This window comes from Chiloscyllium punctatum, chromosome 39 (genome assembly GCF_047496795.1).
Source record: "Chiloscyllium punctatum isolate Juve2018m chromosome 39, sChiPun1.3, whole genome shotgun sequence".
Classification (NCBI taxonomy): domain Eukaryota; kingdom Metazoa; phylum Chordata; class Chondrichthyes; order Orectolobiformes; family Hemiscylliidae; genus Chiloscyllium; species Chiloscyllium punctatum.
Window position 1 is genome coordinate 54,846,598 of NC_092777.1, and position 15,925 is coordinate 54,862,522.

General features: G+C 38.4%; 1 protein-coding gene across 4 annotated transcripts in view; it reads left to right on the top strand.

Annotated features, from left to right (window-relative positions):
- The window catches only part of LOC140464072 (E3 ubiquitin-protein ligase rnf213-alpha-like), a 200,578-nt gene that overhangs the window by 91,890 nt on the left and 92,763 nt on the right, over positions 1-15,925 (top strand). For all 4 annotated transcript variants that reach the window (XM_072558748.1, XM_072558746.1, XM_072558747.1 and 1 more), the window contains 6 exons: positions 961-2,146; positions 3,411-3,601; positions 6,954-7,109; positions 8,486-12,079; positions 12,975-13,111; positions 13,883-13,978. In XM_072558748.1, the coding sequence (XP_072414849.1) occupies positions 961-2,146; positions 3,411-3,601; positions 6,954-7,109; positions 8,486-12,079; positions 12,975-13,111; positions 13,883-13,978 (5,360 nt within the window). The remainder of the gene's footprint in view (positions 1-960; positions 2,147-3,410; positions 3,602-6,953; positions 7,110-8,485; positions 12,080-12,974; positions 13,112-13,882; positions 13,979-15,925) is intronic.

Below are 15,925 nucleotides of genomic sequence, written 5' to 3' on the forward strand. Positions count from 1 at the left end.
TCAGTGATATTCAGATATACTTGGATTCAGAAGACTACTTCCAAGTCAAATTAATTAACTCCTGGTAGTTTTATGCATCCTGAGCTAGATTATTCTTGGAAACTCCTTGATGCCATTTCCATTATGATAATTCCACTGGCAGAATAGTAGATTGATATGTTGATTTATATAAAATTAATTTGTTTAACCAGAAGGCTATTATGGAGATCCACAATGAAAATTGTATTTTTGTTTGTATTTTTTAAAAAATTTATGATGTTTTAAACAATTGTTAGATGGATGATACATTCTCTCCAATAGCTAAAAGAGCCAAACATTAAGATTGTGTAGTTACTTTTGCCTTAACTGAGAAGCACTGTTGATTGTAGTGGCCTAATCCCTCTTCCTCAATGCTCAGTACCAATAGTGTGTACTATCTACAAGATGTACTGCAGAAATTCACCAAAGATCCTGAGACAGCAACTTCTAAACTCACAACCACTTGGAAGTAGTCTTCTGAATCCAAGTATATCTGGATATCACTGACTGCTTATGAATACACTTCAGCATTTAGGACAAGGGCAGCAGTTACATGGAAACACTATCACCTGCAATTTTACTTTCAAGCCATTCACCACCCTGACTTGGAAATATATTGCTGTTCCTTCACTGTTGCCAGATCAAGGTCCTGGAATTCCCTCCCTAAGGCATTGTGAGTCAACTTATACAATATGGACTGTGATGGCTTAAGAAGGCAGATCACCACCACTTCCTCAAGGGTACCTAGGGATAGGCATCAAATGCTGGACACCCAGCGATGCCCATGTCCCACAAGTGAATATAAAACAAAATTAATTACTATGATTTGTAAATTGTGTGCAAAGAAAGGGGTATAGTTAATTATTGTGATGTGTATAAAAACTGTAATCTTCCCAACCATTATATCAATTACAGACTTCAAATACATTTCTTTGTTTGCAGGTATTTGCCAGTGTCCAGAGGCTTGCAACATCTTTCATCAGCTTATCTTTAGCTGGCAACATGTTATTTAGGAATTGGACAGCTGAAGTACATTGTTCAAGGAAGAATGAAGCTTGCATGATAATTGATTTTAATTTAGACAATGTCAGTAAGATTAAGACTGATGGAAATGTCACTGAGCAGCTTCCTATTCTCTGCAAAAAGATGGAAGCCTATCTAGAAAAGTGGAAGAAATATATGAATCAACAAAGGTCCCAATATTATTATTTAAACTTCTACACAGCTGAGCAGATTGTTTACCTCTGTACAAAGTTATTTGACCAGAATTGCACTAGTCTGCAAGTCCTGATGATGTTATCCTTCATTAAACCTGACTGTACTGATGAAGATGTAAGAAGAGCTCTGAAGAAACTTTCTGCAAAAAATGGGAACACAAGGATTCAACTGTTGGCTAGTGACATGAGTGATAATGAAATCTTAATGAAGACAAAAGCAGGTATCCAAGATATAACTGAAGAAAGAGATATGGAGGAAAAAATGGACTTGCTGTGGGAACACTACATGAAGAATATGAGCTATTTCCTGTCCAACTCTCTTGATGTCAGCTCCCTTGGTAAACTTCTTGATATTGTTGCTGACACAAAACAAACTATTACAAGAGCACTTCCACCTGGATTTCATGAAAGTCACCCTAACCTTGTTGTTTGTCCACGTTCTGAATTGCTTACATCTGCTTTGTGCATTTATATGTACTCCAGTGATCAGCCATTGCCTACTTACGATGAAGTGTTGCTTTGCACAACTGAGACGACATATGAGCAGGTGGAACTGTTTATGCGACGGTGCCTAACTGGTTATGAATGTTCCAAGATATATGCACTGCTGTATGCAGAGGAACTGACTTATGACATCAGTGTGCGGTGTGAAGAATTGTTCAAATGTCTTGAGTTGGAGAGTCATTCACGTTACAAGATAGTCATATTGTGCAGCTGTGAGAGGGAGCACTGCTACATTCCATCTGCATTTAGTCAATATAAGGTGCATATAATTCCACATGAACCTTTAGAGAAAATCCAGATCTACCTGGAGGATCACTATAGAATTGCAGCAAACATTTCATCTGCAGCTTCAGTGTTTAAAGATAGAATGTTCGTGAGGATGATTTCTTCAAAGAGAGCTGGAGTTGGTAAGTTTCTATATTATAAATTTATGATGAAAGTATTGAAATTATCCTACTTTAGTTTTCTAAGAAGTTTTAAATTAGTTTGGCTTGGCTTGCTGATTCATGAGCATCTCTGATACGGCAATATTTATTATTTGCCCTACAATCTATGTTGATGCTCTTGTTTAGAGGCTATAATTATGGGAAATAGACAAATTCCTACTGAATGAATAGATACTTTTCCAAGGCTGCTAATGTTCTAAAGTAGACAAAATATTATTGTGTGAAAATTGTTTGTGCACTGATATGTCACACCAAATATCACATAGCTTCAACAAAAGTTCTATGTCAATGCATTTTCCGTGTATGAGGGCTGCAAGTTTTTATTTTTGTGCATTTATTTTTAGTTGCAGTATACTTATGTCATACCTTTATTCAAAACTATAACTTGTAAATTTAACCAATGAATTAACCACTCAATTAAGAGCTAAGTACTGGGAATGCTGGAGGTCTGAAATGAGAACAAAGTGCTCGAGAAGCTCAGCAGGCCTGGCAGCGTTTGTGGAGAAAGAATCAGAGTTAATATTCTGAGCCAATATTTCTTCTTCAGAGCTGTTAAATATTGTTTGATGCATAACTAACGTTGCAGTAAAATGGGATTGTGGCCAGAGGTAATAGATGAAAGATCTTAGACCCAGTTTTGAAGTTTGATAACCTTCTGTACTTTTGGAAAAAACACACAGACAAGGAATTCTGTGCAGATATATAAGATATAAGCAAAGAAGGAACTGACATTTATGGTGATACTTATTGCTGCAAGTATGGGTCCACACAAACTCAAAACTAACATATAAGTATGAGAACTATTGAGTAAATTGTTGTCTTCATAGTTATGATCTATTTATCATTGATTCCATTTTTGTTTTGTAAACACTGTTTGGATGCCGAGTAACACACCTAAAGTCAGACTTAGAACCAAAGCATGATCAGTGTTTTCAGTTGATAAAAATAACAGTATTCTTTTGAACTTATGTGGAACTTGAATGAAATCAAAATGATTGGTCTACTTATGAAGATGCATTTTTGTAATTATTGGTAATTGGCTTGAACGCAGATCAGTCAGTGAAAAGAATGGCCTTCCCTCCTATTAAACTGTGATGGCTGTGATATTGCGAAAAATATGATTTGATCTGTTCTTGAATGGTTTCTGGATTGAATTGTTTAAAGAAAATGCTGGATTTTTTTTCAATTTAAATTGAGGTTTATTTAAATGTTTTTTTTTCAAAAGGGAAATCACTTTATGTAAAGAGACTGCATGAAACATTGAAGAGCCAAACTGGAAAGGAAAGCTTGCTGAAAACAATCCGCTTAATAGAACCATGGATAGATGAAAACAAAATTCTCCGAACCATATTGTCATTTATAAAATCATCAAATGGGAAAGAGCCAATGATTTTTCATTTTGATGTCACTTCTTCTGTAAGTTTGCTTTCAAGGATTGAACTGATCACAGAGTCTGCACCTGATGTGGCGTTTTGTTTGTGTGTGATAGACAATATGGTCCAGTAAAAAAGTTCGAATTTATATTGTACCATTTTCCCTTTTTAATAGCTATCTAAAATTTGTCATACCATAAAGTTTGAGTGTCCTCATTAAAAAAAAGTACTGAATTATTTTTTCTTTATTTCAACTAAATTCCAAAATCAATAAAGCTTTGATATGTCCAGTTGCATTTTGTAAATTGGAAAAGTACCAGACTTAAAATCCAAAGGTGGAATTTGATTGTCATAGCAGAGGGCCCAACCACTGTTTTGATTGCCCTAAAAACTCCTCCCTGACTACTTTTAGAGTGCCCTTGGGATACAAGTCCCAATCCACTGGCTGTGTTGAGCATCCTATACAAGCATATAAATTAAGAGCTAAGTACTGGGGTTGCTGGACGTCTGAAATAAGAACAAAGTGCTCGAGAAGCTCAGCAGGTCTGACTGAAGCTCAGCATCTGTGAAGAGAGAATCAGAGTTAATATTCAGAGTCAAATAGATTCAATAGTCCAATAAGTCCCAATCTATTGGCTGTGTTGAGCATCCTATACAAACATATAAATTAGGAACAGAAGTAGGCCAGTTGGGCTCTTGAACCTGCTTGTTCTGTGAATCCAACATTCTCATCTACTCACAATAATTTTTGATTCCCTTGCCGAAGAAGAATCTATCTTCTATCTGATATCTATGCAATGATCCCATTTCAACTGTCTTTTCACTGTAGAGTGTTGGAGTCGCACAACCCTCTGAGAGAAAAGCACTTTGCCTCTTGCCTCATAAATGGGCACCCAATAATTTTATAAATTTAGCCCCTCTGGACTCACCCACAAGAGGAAATGTCCTTTCCATGTACACTTTATCAAGACCATTCAGGTTCTTATACCCTGCAAGCAAATCACATTTCCAGTGAAAATGTGCCCAATCTGTCCAAGCTTTCCTTGTGTGATAACCCACTCATTCCAGGTATCAATCTTCGAAACCTCCTCTGAATCTGCTTCAATATATGAGATATTCTTTAAAGAACGAGACCAAAACTGCACACAGTATTGGAGAATACCTACTATTGAAACAGGTCCACAACAAATGCCACCTCCCTAACCCTACACTTATCCCTGGAATTGCTTGACAATAAGGATATTTATGTCAGGATCCTACTTGTTGGTTACAACCCCACGTTCAACACCATAATTCCAAACAAACTTATCTCCAAACTCTGGAACCTAGGTCTTTGCTGCCCCCTCTGTAAATGAATTCATAACTTCCTGACCAACTAACTACAGTCAGCAAGCATAGGCAACAACACCTCCTCCACAATAATTGTCATCATTGCTGCCCCACAAGGCTGTGTACTCAGCCCCCTACTGTACTCTTTATACACACACAACTGTGTGGCTAAATTCTATGCCAACTCCAGTTACAAGTTTGTTGATAACACCACCATTGTAGGTCAGATCTCAAACGACAACAAAATACAGTACAGGAAGTCAGTTAAGTGCTTAGTGGCATGGTGTAAAGATGACAATCTCTCCAATGTCAGCAAAATGAAGGAACTGATCGTTGAGTTCAGGAAACAGAGTGGTGGCACGCTCCTTCTAGGACATTCTTTCTCATTACTGCAGTGATGGCATCCTTTATCAATAATGTAATTGTCCCGCCATCCTCACGCCAAATCCGAATTCATTATTATAAAAACAGGAGCGAATCATTTAAAACCTTTAAAATCATTATGGCATATTTGTAACTTAACCCTTTTCACCCACCTTAGTTCCATATCCTTAATAATCAGCAAAAAATTGATTGCACAGCTATTTACCAGTTTGGAGGAGTGTTCCGCACTTTTACCAACATTTTTGTGAAGAATTGTTTCCTCACTTTGTTCCTGAATATTTTGTCTTGACAAATTTTTAATGTTCTGTGTTCAAAGTGAATATGTGTTTTTAACCAGTTTTTACAGTATATGTTATAAAGGTGGATTAATTAACAATATTCAAGAGATCTTGGAAGTGCAGGTTCATAGTTCCTTGAAAGTAGAGTTGCTGGTAGATAGAATAGTGAAGAAGGTGTTTGGTATGCTTTCCTTTATTGGTCAGAGCATTGAGTGTAGGAGTTGGGAGGTCATGTTGCAGCTGTACAGGACATTGGTTAGGTAAAAACGAGGACTGCAGATGCCGGAGACCCGAGTTTGGGTTAGAGTGGTGCTGGAAAAGCACAGCAGCTCAGGCAGCATCCAAGGAGCAGGAAAATCGATGTTTCGGGCAAAAGCCATTCACCAGGACATTGGTTAGGCCACTTTTGGAAGATTGTGTACAATTCTAGTCCCTTTCCTATTGGAAGGATGTTGCAAAACTTGAAAGGGTTCAGAAAAGATTTACAAGGATGTTGCCAAGGTTGGAATATTTGAGCTATAGGGAGAGGCTGAATAGGGGGGACGGGGGTTGTTTTCCCTGGAGTGTTGGAGACTGCGGGGTGACCTCATAGAGATGTTTAAGATGGATAGGATAAATAGACAAAGTCTTTTCCCTGGGGTGGGGGAGTCCAGAACTTGAGGGCATAGATTAGATTACTTACAGTGTGGAAACAAGCCCTTCACCCCAACAAGTCCACACCGACCCACCCAGACCCCTTCACCTAACACTATGGGCAATTTAGCATAGCCAATCCACCTAATTTGCACTTTTTTTTTGGAATGTGTGGGGAAACCAGAGCACCCGGAGGAAACCCATGCAGACACGAGGAGAATGTGCAAACTCCACACAGAGAGTCGCCTGAGGCGAGAATTGAACCCGGGTCTCTGGCGCTGTGAGGCAGCAGTGCTAACCACTGTGCCACCATCCTGCCCTAGGTTTAGGGTGAGAGGGGAAAGATATAAAAGAGACTTAAGGGACAACTTTTTCACGCAGAGGGTGGTGCATATATGGAATGAGATGCCAGAGGAAGTGGTGGAGACTGGTACAATGACAGCCTTTAAAGTCATCTGGATGGGTATATGAATAGGAACGGTTTAGAGGGTTATGGGACTAGATTAGGTAGGATATGTGGTTGGCATGGACGAGTTGGACCAAAGGGACTATTTCATTGCTGTACTTTTCTCTAACTGTATGACTCTATAACTTTCTGAATAATCTATCATTGTCCCGCAATCAAATTTTTAAAATTTGTTTTATTAAATGTCATTATGATACATATGCATATTACCTAATTTCACATTAAAAATGCTATCTTCATATCCAAAATACTAACATTTGTATGACACTGTCTAATTAAGTAATAACCGAAGAGAGTTTTTTCAGGTACAAAAAGGATTATGCGAATTTATTTTCAAACTACTCATCTTGCATTACTTGATGGGCACTGATGGAAAAATGTGGAAGTGTAAGCCATGCCATATGTACGTTGTAGAAATGCTAGACCAGACTGGATTCCTATCTAAAAAACATGCAAGACATGTAAGTATAAAAGTATTAGAGAGTCAACTTGACTGGTTCATGCTGCAAATGTGGTTCTTCAGCTGTAGACTGTAACCATTGCCCTGGCTGCAACTTAAGGATGAACGAAGCTATTTGGACTTTTTGTATTGTGCATAACTCATGGACGAACTTTTGACCCACATATTTACTCCATCACCAAAATTGTCTATTTTCACCTCCATAACATTGGATAATTTTGCCTCTACCTCAATACATATACTGCTGAAACTTACTTTTATACCTTTTTTTACCTTTAGATTTTACCTTAACTGCTTGGCAGCTCTGTCATCTTTGACCCTACATAGACTTGAGTTGATCTGACACTGCACTCTGTGTTTCAGTTCATGTAAAGATCTGTTCATACCTCACCTCTGCTCAGTGACCCAAGTTGGTCTCTTGTTTGATAGCACTATAATTTTAAAGTATATATGCTTGTTTTCAACCTCTTCGCTATCATATTCCTGTAGCCTCTTTCTGTCTTACAAGTTGTTCAGATATCTGCGTTCATCCAATATAGTTTGTTGGCATCAATAATTTTAATTAAAAGTACTAGTGACATGGGATGAATAATCCTAAAGTTGTGGAATTGTCTCTTTGAACCCACTCAAAATCCCAATATTCTCTTTTTTTTTACCCTCAACATCTGCACTGACTGAAGCCTCATCCAGCCTTTTAACTTTCTCCCTAGTTCTTCAACTTCTGACTGCTGAACCTCCACCATTTTCTACAGATGTCATTGGTTTCAACACTGACAATAGTTTTTGGCTTTTTGCTTGCCCTTAGGGAAGCAACAACCAGCATCAGCCTTAAGTTCACAGTAGCAGAACTACCTTCCTATCCTCTGACTATCAAATCCCCAGTTAATACAACATTCCTAGATGTTACTGTAAACTTGTGCAGTTCTTTGCCTCAATGCCAAATTGGGACTGCACTCCTTTAATGCACAGCCCCCATGACTAGTATTCAATATTGAATAACTAGTTTGAGAGTGCCAGAGGATTCCTGCACCATCTGACCACCGCTTATTCTTAATCTTGGTGTTATCTGTAGTATTGCACTTCTATTGTTTGAAGAAGATTGAGTATCTTTGTACATATGTTATCTGGAAATCAGTACCAAAATATATTTTTTCATTAGTTTCATTGTATAATATTACTTACCCTTAAGAGTTTTGTTGTAAAAATTGGGACGTTGTGTTAAAAGCAAACAAACGGAAAGAACAGCAGAACACTTACACTTAATGATTAAGAATTAGCTCTCAATAATGAGACGGAGAGAAGCTTATGATTTGGTCAGACTATGGCGACGTTAGCAAAAATGATATTCTGATTCAGTTCTTCATTTTTATATTTCAGGGGACCCAAATACCAAAGCATGGCTTCCTCGATATTTTTCCCAAAGTATATTGTAGACCACCAAAAGAAGTTCTTGAACAGGAAGTCAGAAAATCTGAAAATCTATCATGGAATGGCATTGATCCTCTTGTAGATGATGAAGAATTTCGAAGTGAAACATTTCAAAGGCCATACCAGTATCTCAGAAGATTCAAAAACCAAGAAAATCTGGATACCTTCAGCTATCAAACGGGAACTGTTGAAGGCAGCCATGTTGAGTGCCTACAGCTGTTTTTGATCTATTGTGGGGTGATGGATCCTTCTTGGTCTGAGTTGCGGAACTTTGCCTGTTTTCTGAACCTGCAGTTGAAGGACTGTGAAACCTCTGTGTTTTGTGACTTTAGTTTTATCAAAGATACTCTGCAAGGATTCAAAACTTTTGTTGTTAATTTCATGATTTTGATGGCAAGAGATTTTGCAACACCTTCTCTAAGTATCTCAGACCAGAGCCCAGGAAGGGAAGTCGTCAACTTAGAAGGTGTTAAAGAAGAAGATCTTGCACCATTTCTTGTGAGGAAAATGTGGGAATCTGAACCACATCCATACATTTTTTTTAATGATGATCACACATCTATGACTTTCATTGGCTTCCACCTTCGAGAAAATGGCCAAGGTGGGATTGATGCCATAAACCCATCAAATGGCAAGATTATTAAACCAAATATAATGACTCATGAACTGTACAAAGGTTTACTTCTACAAAGAGTTCCATTCAACACAGATTTTGACCGGCTTCCACGAAGTGAAAAGATTGAGCGTCTTTGTACGGTATTGGGCGTTCAATGGCCAATGGACCCTGATGAAACCTACGAGCTCACCACAGATAATATTTTAAAAATTCTTGCGATTCACATGCGTTTCAGGTGTGGCATTCCTGTAATCATCATGGGGGAAACTGGCTGTGGAAAGACCAGGCTGATTAAGTTCTTATGTGATTTACGGAAAGTTGGAGCGAACACTGACAACTTGAAACTAGTCAAAGTCCATGGTGGAACAACTGCAGACATGATTTATTCAAAAGTTAAAGATGCAGAAGTTGTTGCTTTGGACAATAAGATGAACTTTGATTTTGACACAATTCTCTTCTTTGATGAAGCCAACACTACTGAAGCTGTGAATAGTATTAAGGAAATTCTTTGTGATCAGATGATTGAAGGGATACCTTTAACTCCCAATACTGGTTTACAGATAATAGCAGCCTGCAATCCTTACAGAAAGCATACAGATGAGATGATAAAGCGTTTAGAGTCAGCTGGGTTAGGCTACCGTGTTCGAGCAGATGAAACAGAAGATAAACTGGGATCTATTCCCTTGAGGCAACTTGTTTATCGTGTACAAGCTTTACCACCAAGTATGGTACCATTAGTATGGGATTTTGGGCAACTTAATGATATCACTGAGAAGATGTACATTCAACAAATTGTTCAACGGCTGACTCAGTCCATTTCAGTTCCTTCTACCTATATTAAGTGCATAGTGGATGTTTTGGCAGCTTCACAAAATTTCATGAGACATCAGAAAGATGAATGCAGTTTTGTCAGTCTTCGAGATGTGGAAAGATGCATGAAAGTGTTTGTTTGGTTTTACACCCGTCGCCAAATGCTGTTGAACAAATTGAAAGAATTCTTACAAGGTCAAGCTGTTAAGAATGCACTCCTTGATGCCAAAAATGATATAATCTGGTGCATAGTGTTGGCACTTGGAGTTTGTTACCATGCATGTTTGGAAAAGAAAGTTGCATATCGGAAATTTGTCTGCTGTCATCTTCCTACACCATATAATAATGCTGCCAAATTCTTGGAGCAACTCGTGCTCCTCCAAGACCTTTTATTAAGTGGTGTACCGCTGCGAGAAACAATAGCAAGAAATTCTGCATTGAAGGAAAATGTTTTCATGATGGTTATTTGCATTGAACTTAAAATTCCACTATTCTTGGTTGGAAAGCCTGGAAGTTCAAAGTCCCTTGCAAAAACAATTGTTGCAGATGCCATGCAAGGGCAAGCAGCGCATTCTGAATTGTACAAAAACCTAAAGCAGATCCATCTAGTATCATTTCAGTGCAGTCCTCATTCCACCCCTGAAGGAATCATTAATACATTTAAGCAGTGTGCACGTTTCCAAGAAGGAAAGAATCTTGATGAATATATTTCAGTGGTTGTCTTGGATGAAATTGGCCTTGCTGAAGATTCTCCAAAAATGCCACTGAAAACTCTACATCCACTTTTGGAAGATGGGTGCATTGACGATGATCCCCTTAAACACAAAAAAGTTGGTTTCATCGGAATATCCAATTGGGCCCTTGACCCTGCTAAAATGAATAGAGGAATTTTTGTATCACGAGGAGATCCTGACAAAAAAGAACTGATTGAAAGTGCAAAAGGGATCTGTTCTTCGGATCCTGTGATACAGAAAAAAGTGATTGGCTTGTTTGTGAGCTTTGCAGATGCTTATCTAGCTGTTTGCAAAAAGCAAAATAAGGAGTTTTTTGGCCTGCGCGATTATTATAGTTTAATAAAAATGGTATTTTCACTTTCAAAAGCTACCAAATTGGAACCAACACCAGAGCAGTTGGTGCAGGTTGTGCTGCGTAACTTTAGTGGGAGTGATGATGTTGATGTTATGGAAGTTTTCAAGTCAGTACTCAAGAATGCTTCTCTTACTAGCATTAATACACTGGAACTGATCAATCTCAATATAAGTGCTGATTCTCATGACAATGAATGTCGGTACCTGCTCATTCTAACCAAAAACTATGCAGCTCTTCAAATACTTCAGCAGATGTTTTTCTCCAGAAAACACCAGCCTGAGATCATCTTTGGGTCCAGTTTTCCCAAGGATCAAGAATATACTCAGATTTGCAGAAACATCAATCGTGTGAAGATATGTATGGAAACTGGGCAAATGGTGTTTTTGTTAAACCTTCAGAATCTCTACGAAAGTCTTTATGATGCATTGAATCAATATTATGTCTATCTTGGAGGACAGAAATATGTCGATTTGGGTTTGGGGACTCATAGAGTCAAATGCAGAGTCCATCCAGATTTCAGGCTGATAGTTATAGAAGAGAAAGAGGTGGTCTACAAAGAGTTCCCAATTCCACTTATCAATCGGCTTGAGAAACATTATCTCGACATTAATACTGTTCTTGATGGAAATCAAAGAGATATTGTAGAACAATTGAAGCGTTGGGTGGACACGTTCACAGCAGCCCAATCCAGAAATGCCTCCATCCACGTAAGACAGCAAGCATACAGTCCATCTGATGTATTTGTTGGCTATCACTCTGACACCTGTGCATCTGTTGTTTTACAAATAACAGAAAGGTTGAAGCAGAGTGAAGGTTCCTGGGAAGAAGCTCTTAAAGAAGCACAATGGGTGTTATTGAATTGTGCCACCCCAGACTCTGTAGTTCGTTTAACAAATTCTAAATTTGCTCCATATCAAACTGACATGATAATGCAGAAGTACTTTGCAGGCCAACATCATGATTCCCTTGCGGACTTTATACATTTTCACACCAAATCCAGAGTTCAACACTGGGCAGCATTCATTGAGGTAAGCTGCTTCTATAAGCATAATTTAGCTGTAGCAACAATTTATGTGCCAATTACTAGGTTACAATTTCGTGATCTAGGTATATTATAAATTATTTGTGGAGAATTTCCTTTAAATATCAACTGACATGTAGGTGTCACATGTTAGAATTGATCTTCCTCTGCATCTTCTCTGGAGCTGTAACACCATATTCTGCATTCTGTTCTCTTACCCTCCTCTAGGTATGATTTATCTGGACAGCACGCACAACAATACTTTGAACTGTTTCTCAGTACATGTGACAGTGATGAATCAAATCTCCACACTGGCTGAAACATTGAAAACCTTTTAATGTATTTGAATTTGATCTTTTGATTATTGAGATTGATCTTTTCATTAAGTTTCATTGTATAATATTTTAACACCAATATCTGTTTTATCTAGTTTTAAGTATAGATTAGATTACCTACAGTGTGGCAACAGGCCCTTCAGCCCAACCAGTCCACTCCAACTCTCCGAAGAGTAACCCACCCAAACCCATTTCCCTCTGACTGGTGTACCTATCACTATGGGCAATTTAGCATGGCCAATTCACCTGACCTGCACATTTTTGGATGTGGGAAGAAACCGGAGCACCCGGAGGAGACCCACGCAGACATGGGGAGAATGTGCAAACTCCACTCAGACAGTCACCCGAGGCTGGAATCAAACCTAGGACTATGGCACTGTGAGGCAGCAGTACTAACCACTGTGCCACTGTGCTGTCTGCGATTTGACAATCTCAATCTGGCTATCACAATAATAGTAAGAAGTAGAAAAATCTACTCCAGTTGCCTTTAACAGAAAAGGACAGGTGAATCTCGATGTTTGCTTTATTCACAACCGTGGCTAATTAATGGTTTTTTCTTTATTTTAGGTGACAACTTATTCACGTCTTCTAACAACTTCTGATGTCGAATCTTTGCAAAGGGAAGTAGGTGAGAGTGTTGAGGCAGTCTTCTGTTTTTCACTACAGCAGTTTGACACAGAATTTTCATTCCTGAAGAAAATAAGGTGAGTTTTCGACAACTAAATAATTTAAAATTTATCTGTTGATTAGCTATCCTTTTCAATGAATGGCAATGGTTAATAAGTCATTTTTTTGCAACTGTCACAGAGCAAGATTATATTCTGATCAAAATAAATTATCATATTTTTAACTTATAATCTAAGTCTTCATTTTTAAAAGAAAACTCATGTTAATTTAAATGTTTGTCTCTTTGATATGAAAGGTTTTTGGTGCAAAAATGCCTCACAGACAACATAGGAATCAACCATTCATTGATTCAGATCTATGTACTAGCTTGTTCAGTCTAAAATTTTAATCAAAATTCCCTCAGCATTTAAAAAAATTCCGCATTAACTTTACTTTCCAAGAAGTTATTTCCCTTTTAAACACCTCGGTTGATCCTGAGATTATATCTCAATGCATTCAAATTCTCATAGCTATTCTTTTTGTAGAGTTGGTTTCAGCTTTTTTTGGGTCTGATTTTTGTTCCTCTTTCTTTTGCCTTTGTAATTGGAATATCTACTTATACACCTTCAGGTTAGTAAATCACAATGATACCCCTGCACTGCAGTCAAAACATGGATAAATTGAAATCAAAGTTTTTCTAACTTGCTTCTCTGATCAATAATAAAGATCTAGCAACAAAATTAGCGAGGGTCACCAGATTACTAATGTACTGATTAATATTTTCTCAAGTTGTCCTCTTTAATCTTTGCTGCTTCACTGCTCAAATGTTAACCTTGTTAAATGTCTTCAAATACAATCTTTGCCTCCAGGCACTGTGTTGACTTCTGCCAAGGAAATAAAATCTTGCTCATACAAACAGACTTTGAAAATAGTTCACAAAGTGCAAATTTGATTGCTTCAGCAAAGTAAGTATTATGCTTCTTCTCTGCCCCGTATTGCAGTTATTTACTTTGCCTTTCTTTCTTTGGTATACATTAAAAGAAAAGGTAGAACTTTTTTCTTGAATACGCAATATATCTTTTATATTTTAAAGAATGAATGATGCTAATTGAAAAGTTTCTGAGTTAATTTTGCCGAGATCATCTTTTGGTAATGATAGATAGCTTCATGTATCTTTAAGGAGTATCTTAAAGGAAAAAGGAGGTGAAGGTGGACATAAAGACCAGAACATGGTTGCTAGACAACTGTGGTACTGTAAAAGAATTAAGAAGGCACAATATCAGATTTGGAGGAAGCCATGTTTATGTTTGGAGGAAATTACAGACATTGGGAGGGAACAAGACCATGGACAGAATTAAACTTCAGAATAAGAAATATGAAGTAGGGGCATTGAGGGAGCAAGACCCAATGTAAGTAAGAGAGGCCATGAAGGATAGATGAAATATACATTTGCTGTATAAGATATAGGTACCAGCTTTAATTGAGTTGAAGTTTGTGGAGGGTGAAATATGGATGGCCAGTCAACAAAACATTTGATTACTTAAGTGAAAATAGCCACGTACGAATATGAATTGTATGGACGGATGCCTGCAATTCTTGCTCTGCCATTCAGTAAAAACAGTCTCCACTGCTCTTACCCGCCTTCCCCTTAAATAATTGTAGATCAAAATCCATCTTAATTCAGTCTTTTTTTTGTATTCATTGATGGGTATCACTGGCCAGACTAGCTTTTATTGTATACCACTAATTGCTCAGAGGGCATTTAAGAGCCACTCACATTGCTATTGGTCTGGAGCCACATGTAGAACACATCAGGGAAGTATAGCATATTTCCATCCCTAAAGAACATGAGTGAGCCAGGTGGATTTTTGCCAACAATTAGTGATTAATTCTCTCCCTCTGCAACTAGAACCTCAAAGTCCTGACCCACAGACCGCAATCAGTAAAGATAGAGGACAACACCCTCTCCACAATAACGCTTAGCGCTGGTATCCAGCAAGGCCACATACTCAGCCCTTACTATACTCCTTATACAGTACTGATTGTGTGGCCAAATGCAGTTCTAACTGGATTTACACATGCCAACAAGACAGAATGCAGGAAGGAGATAGACAGCTTAGTGGCATGGTATAAGGACAATAATTTCTCCCTCAATGTCAGCAGGAGCGGGTCATCGATGGTGCTGAGGCTATTCACCTTATCCATGCCATTCATGATTTTATAAACCTCTATAAAGTCACCCCTCAACCTGCAACACTCCAGGGAAAAAAGCCCTAGCGTATTCAACTTCTCCCTATTGCTCATACCCTGCAACCCCCGCAATCTGCTTGTAAGTCTTTTTTGAGCTCTTTCAAGTTTAGCAACACCTTTCCTATAGCAGGGAGACCACAATTGAACACAGTATTCTAAAGGTGGCCTAAACAGTGTCCTGTTCAGCTGCAACACGATAAGCCAACTCCTACACTCAATGCATTGACCAATAAAGTTACTCTCAGAACTCCATTGGTGGGCATGTGGATCTGAACATCATTTGTCAACATCTCAGAAACGACCAGAGATTATGTCAACTGCCGCAACAAACCAGGACACATGGATGGCGGGTGGGGCGGAGCACCAATGCTTTGCCAGGGACTCACTGGTGTTGTTGCCCTGCATGGTGGCGAGTCATGTGGGAGGAGCACCACCAGCACAACCTGATCCACAACTTGAGCTACAAATCCTCTCCAAAACCTCATATCCCTTTTATATACGCTCACCCATGGAGAGATAGATAGAAACACATGAGAAAAAGGTGTTTTCGGTGGAAGGGAAAACTAGGAAGGCATTTCAATGGACCCTGTATACCGGTCTCCCTGAAATGGTCGTTTTGGTTTGTTAGGACTGCTGCGCCTTCATTCTCCTCCACTTAAACA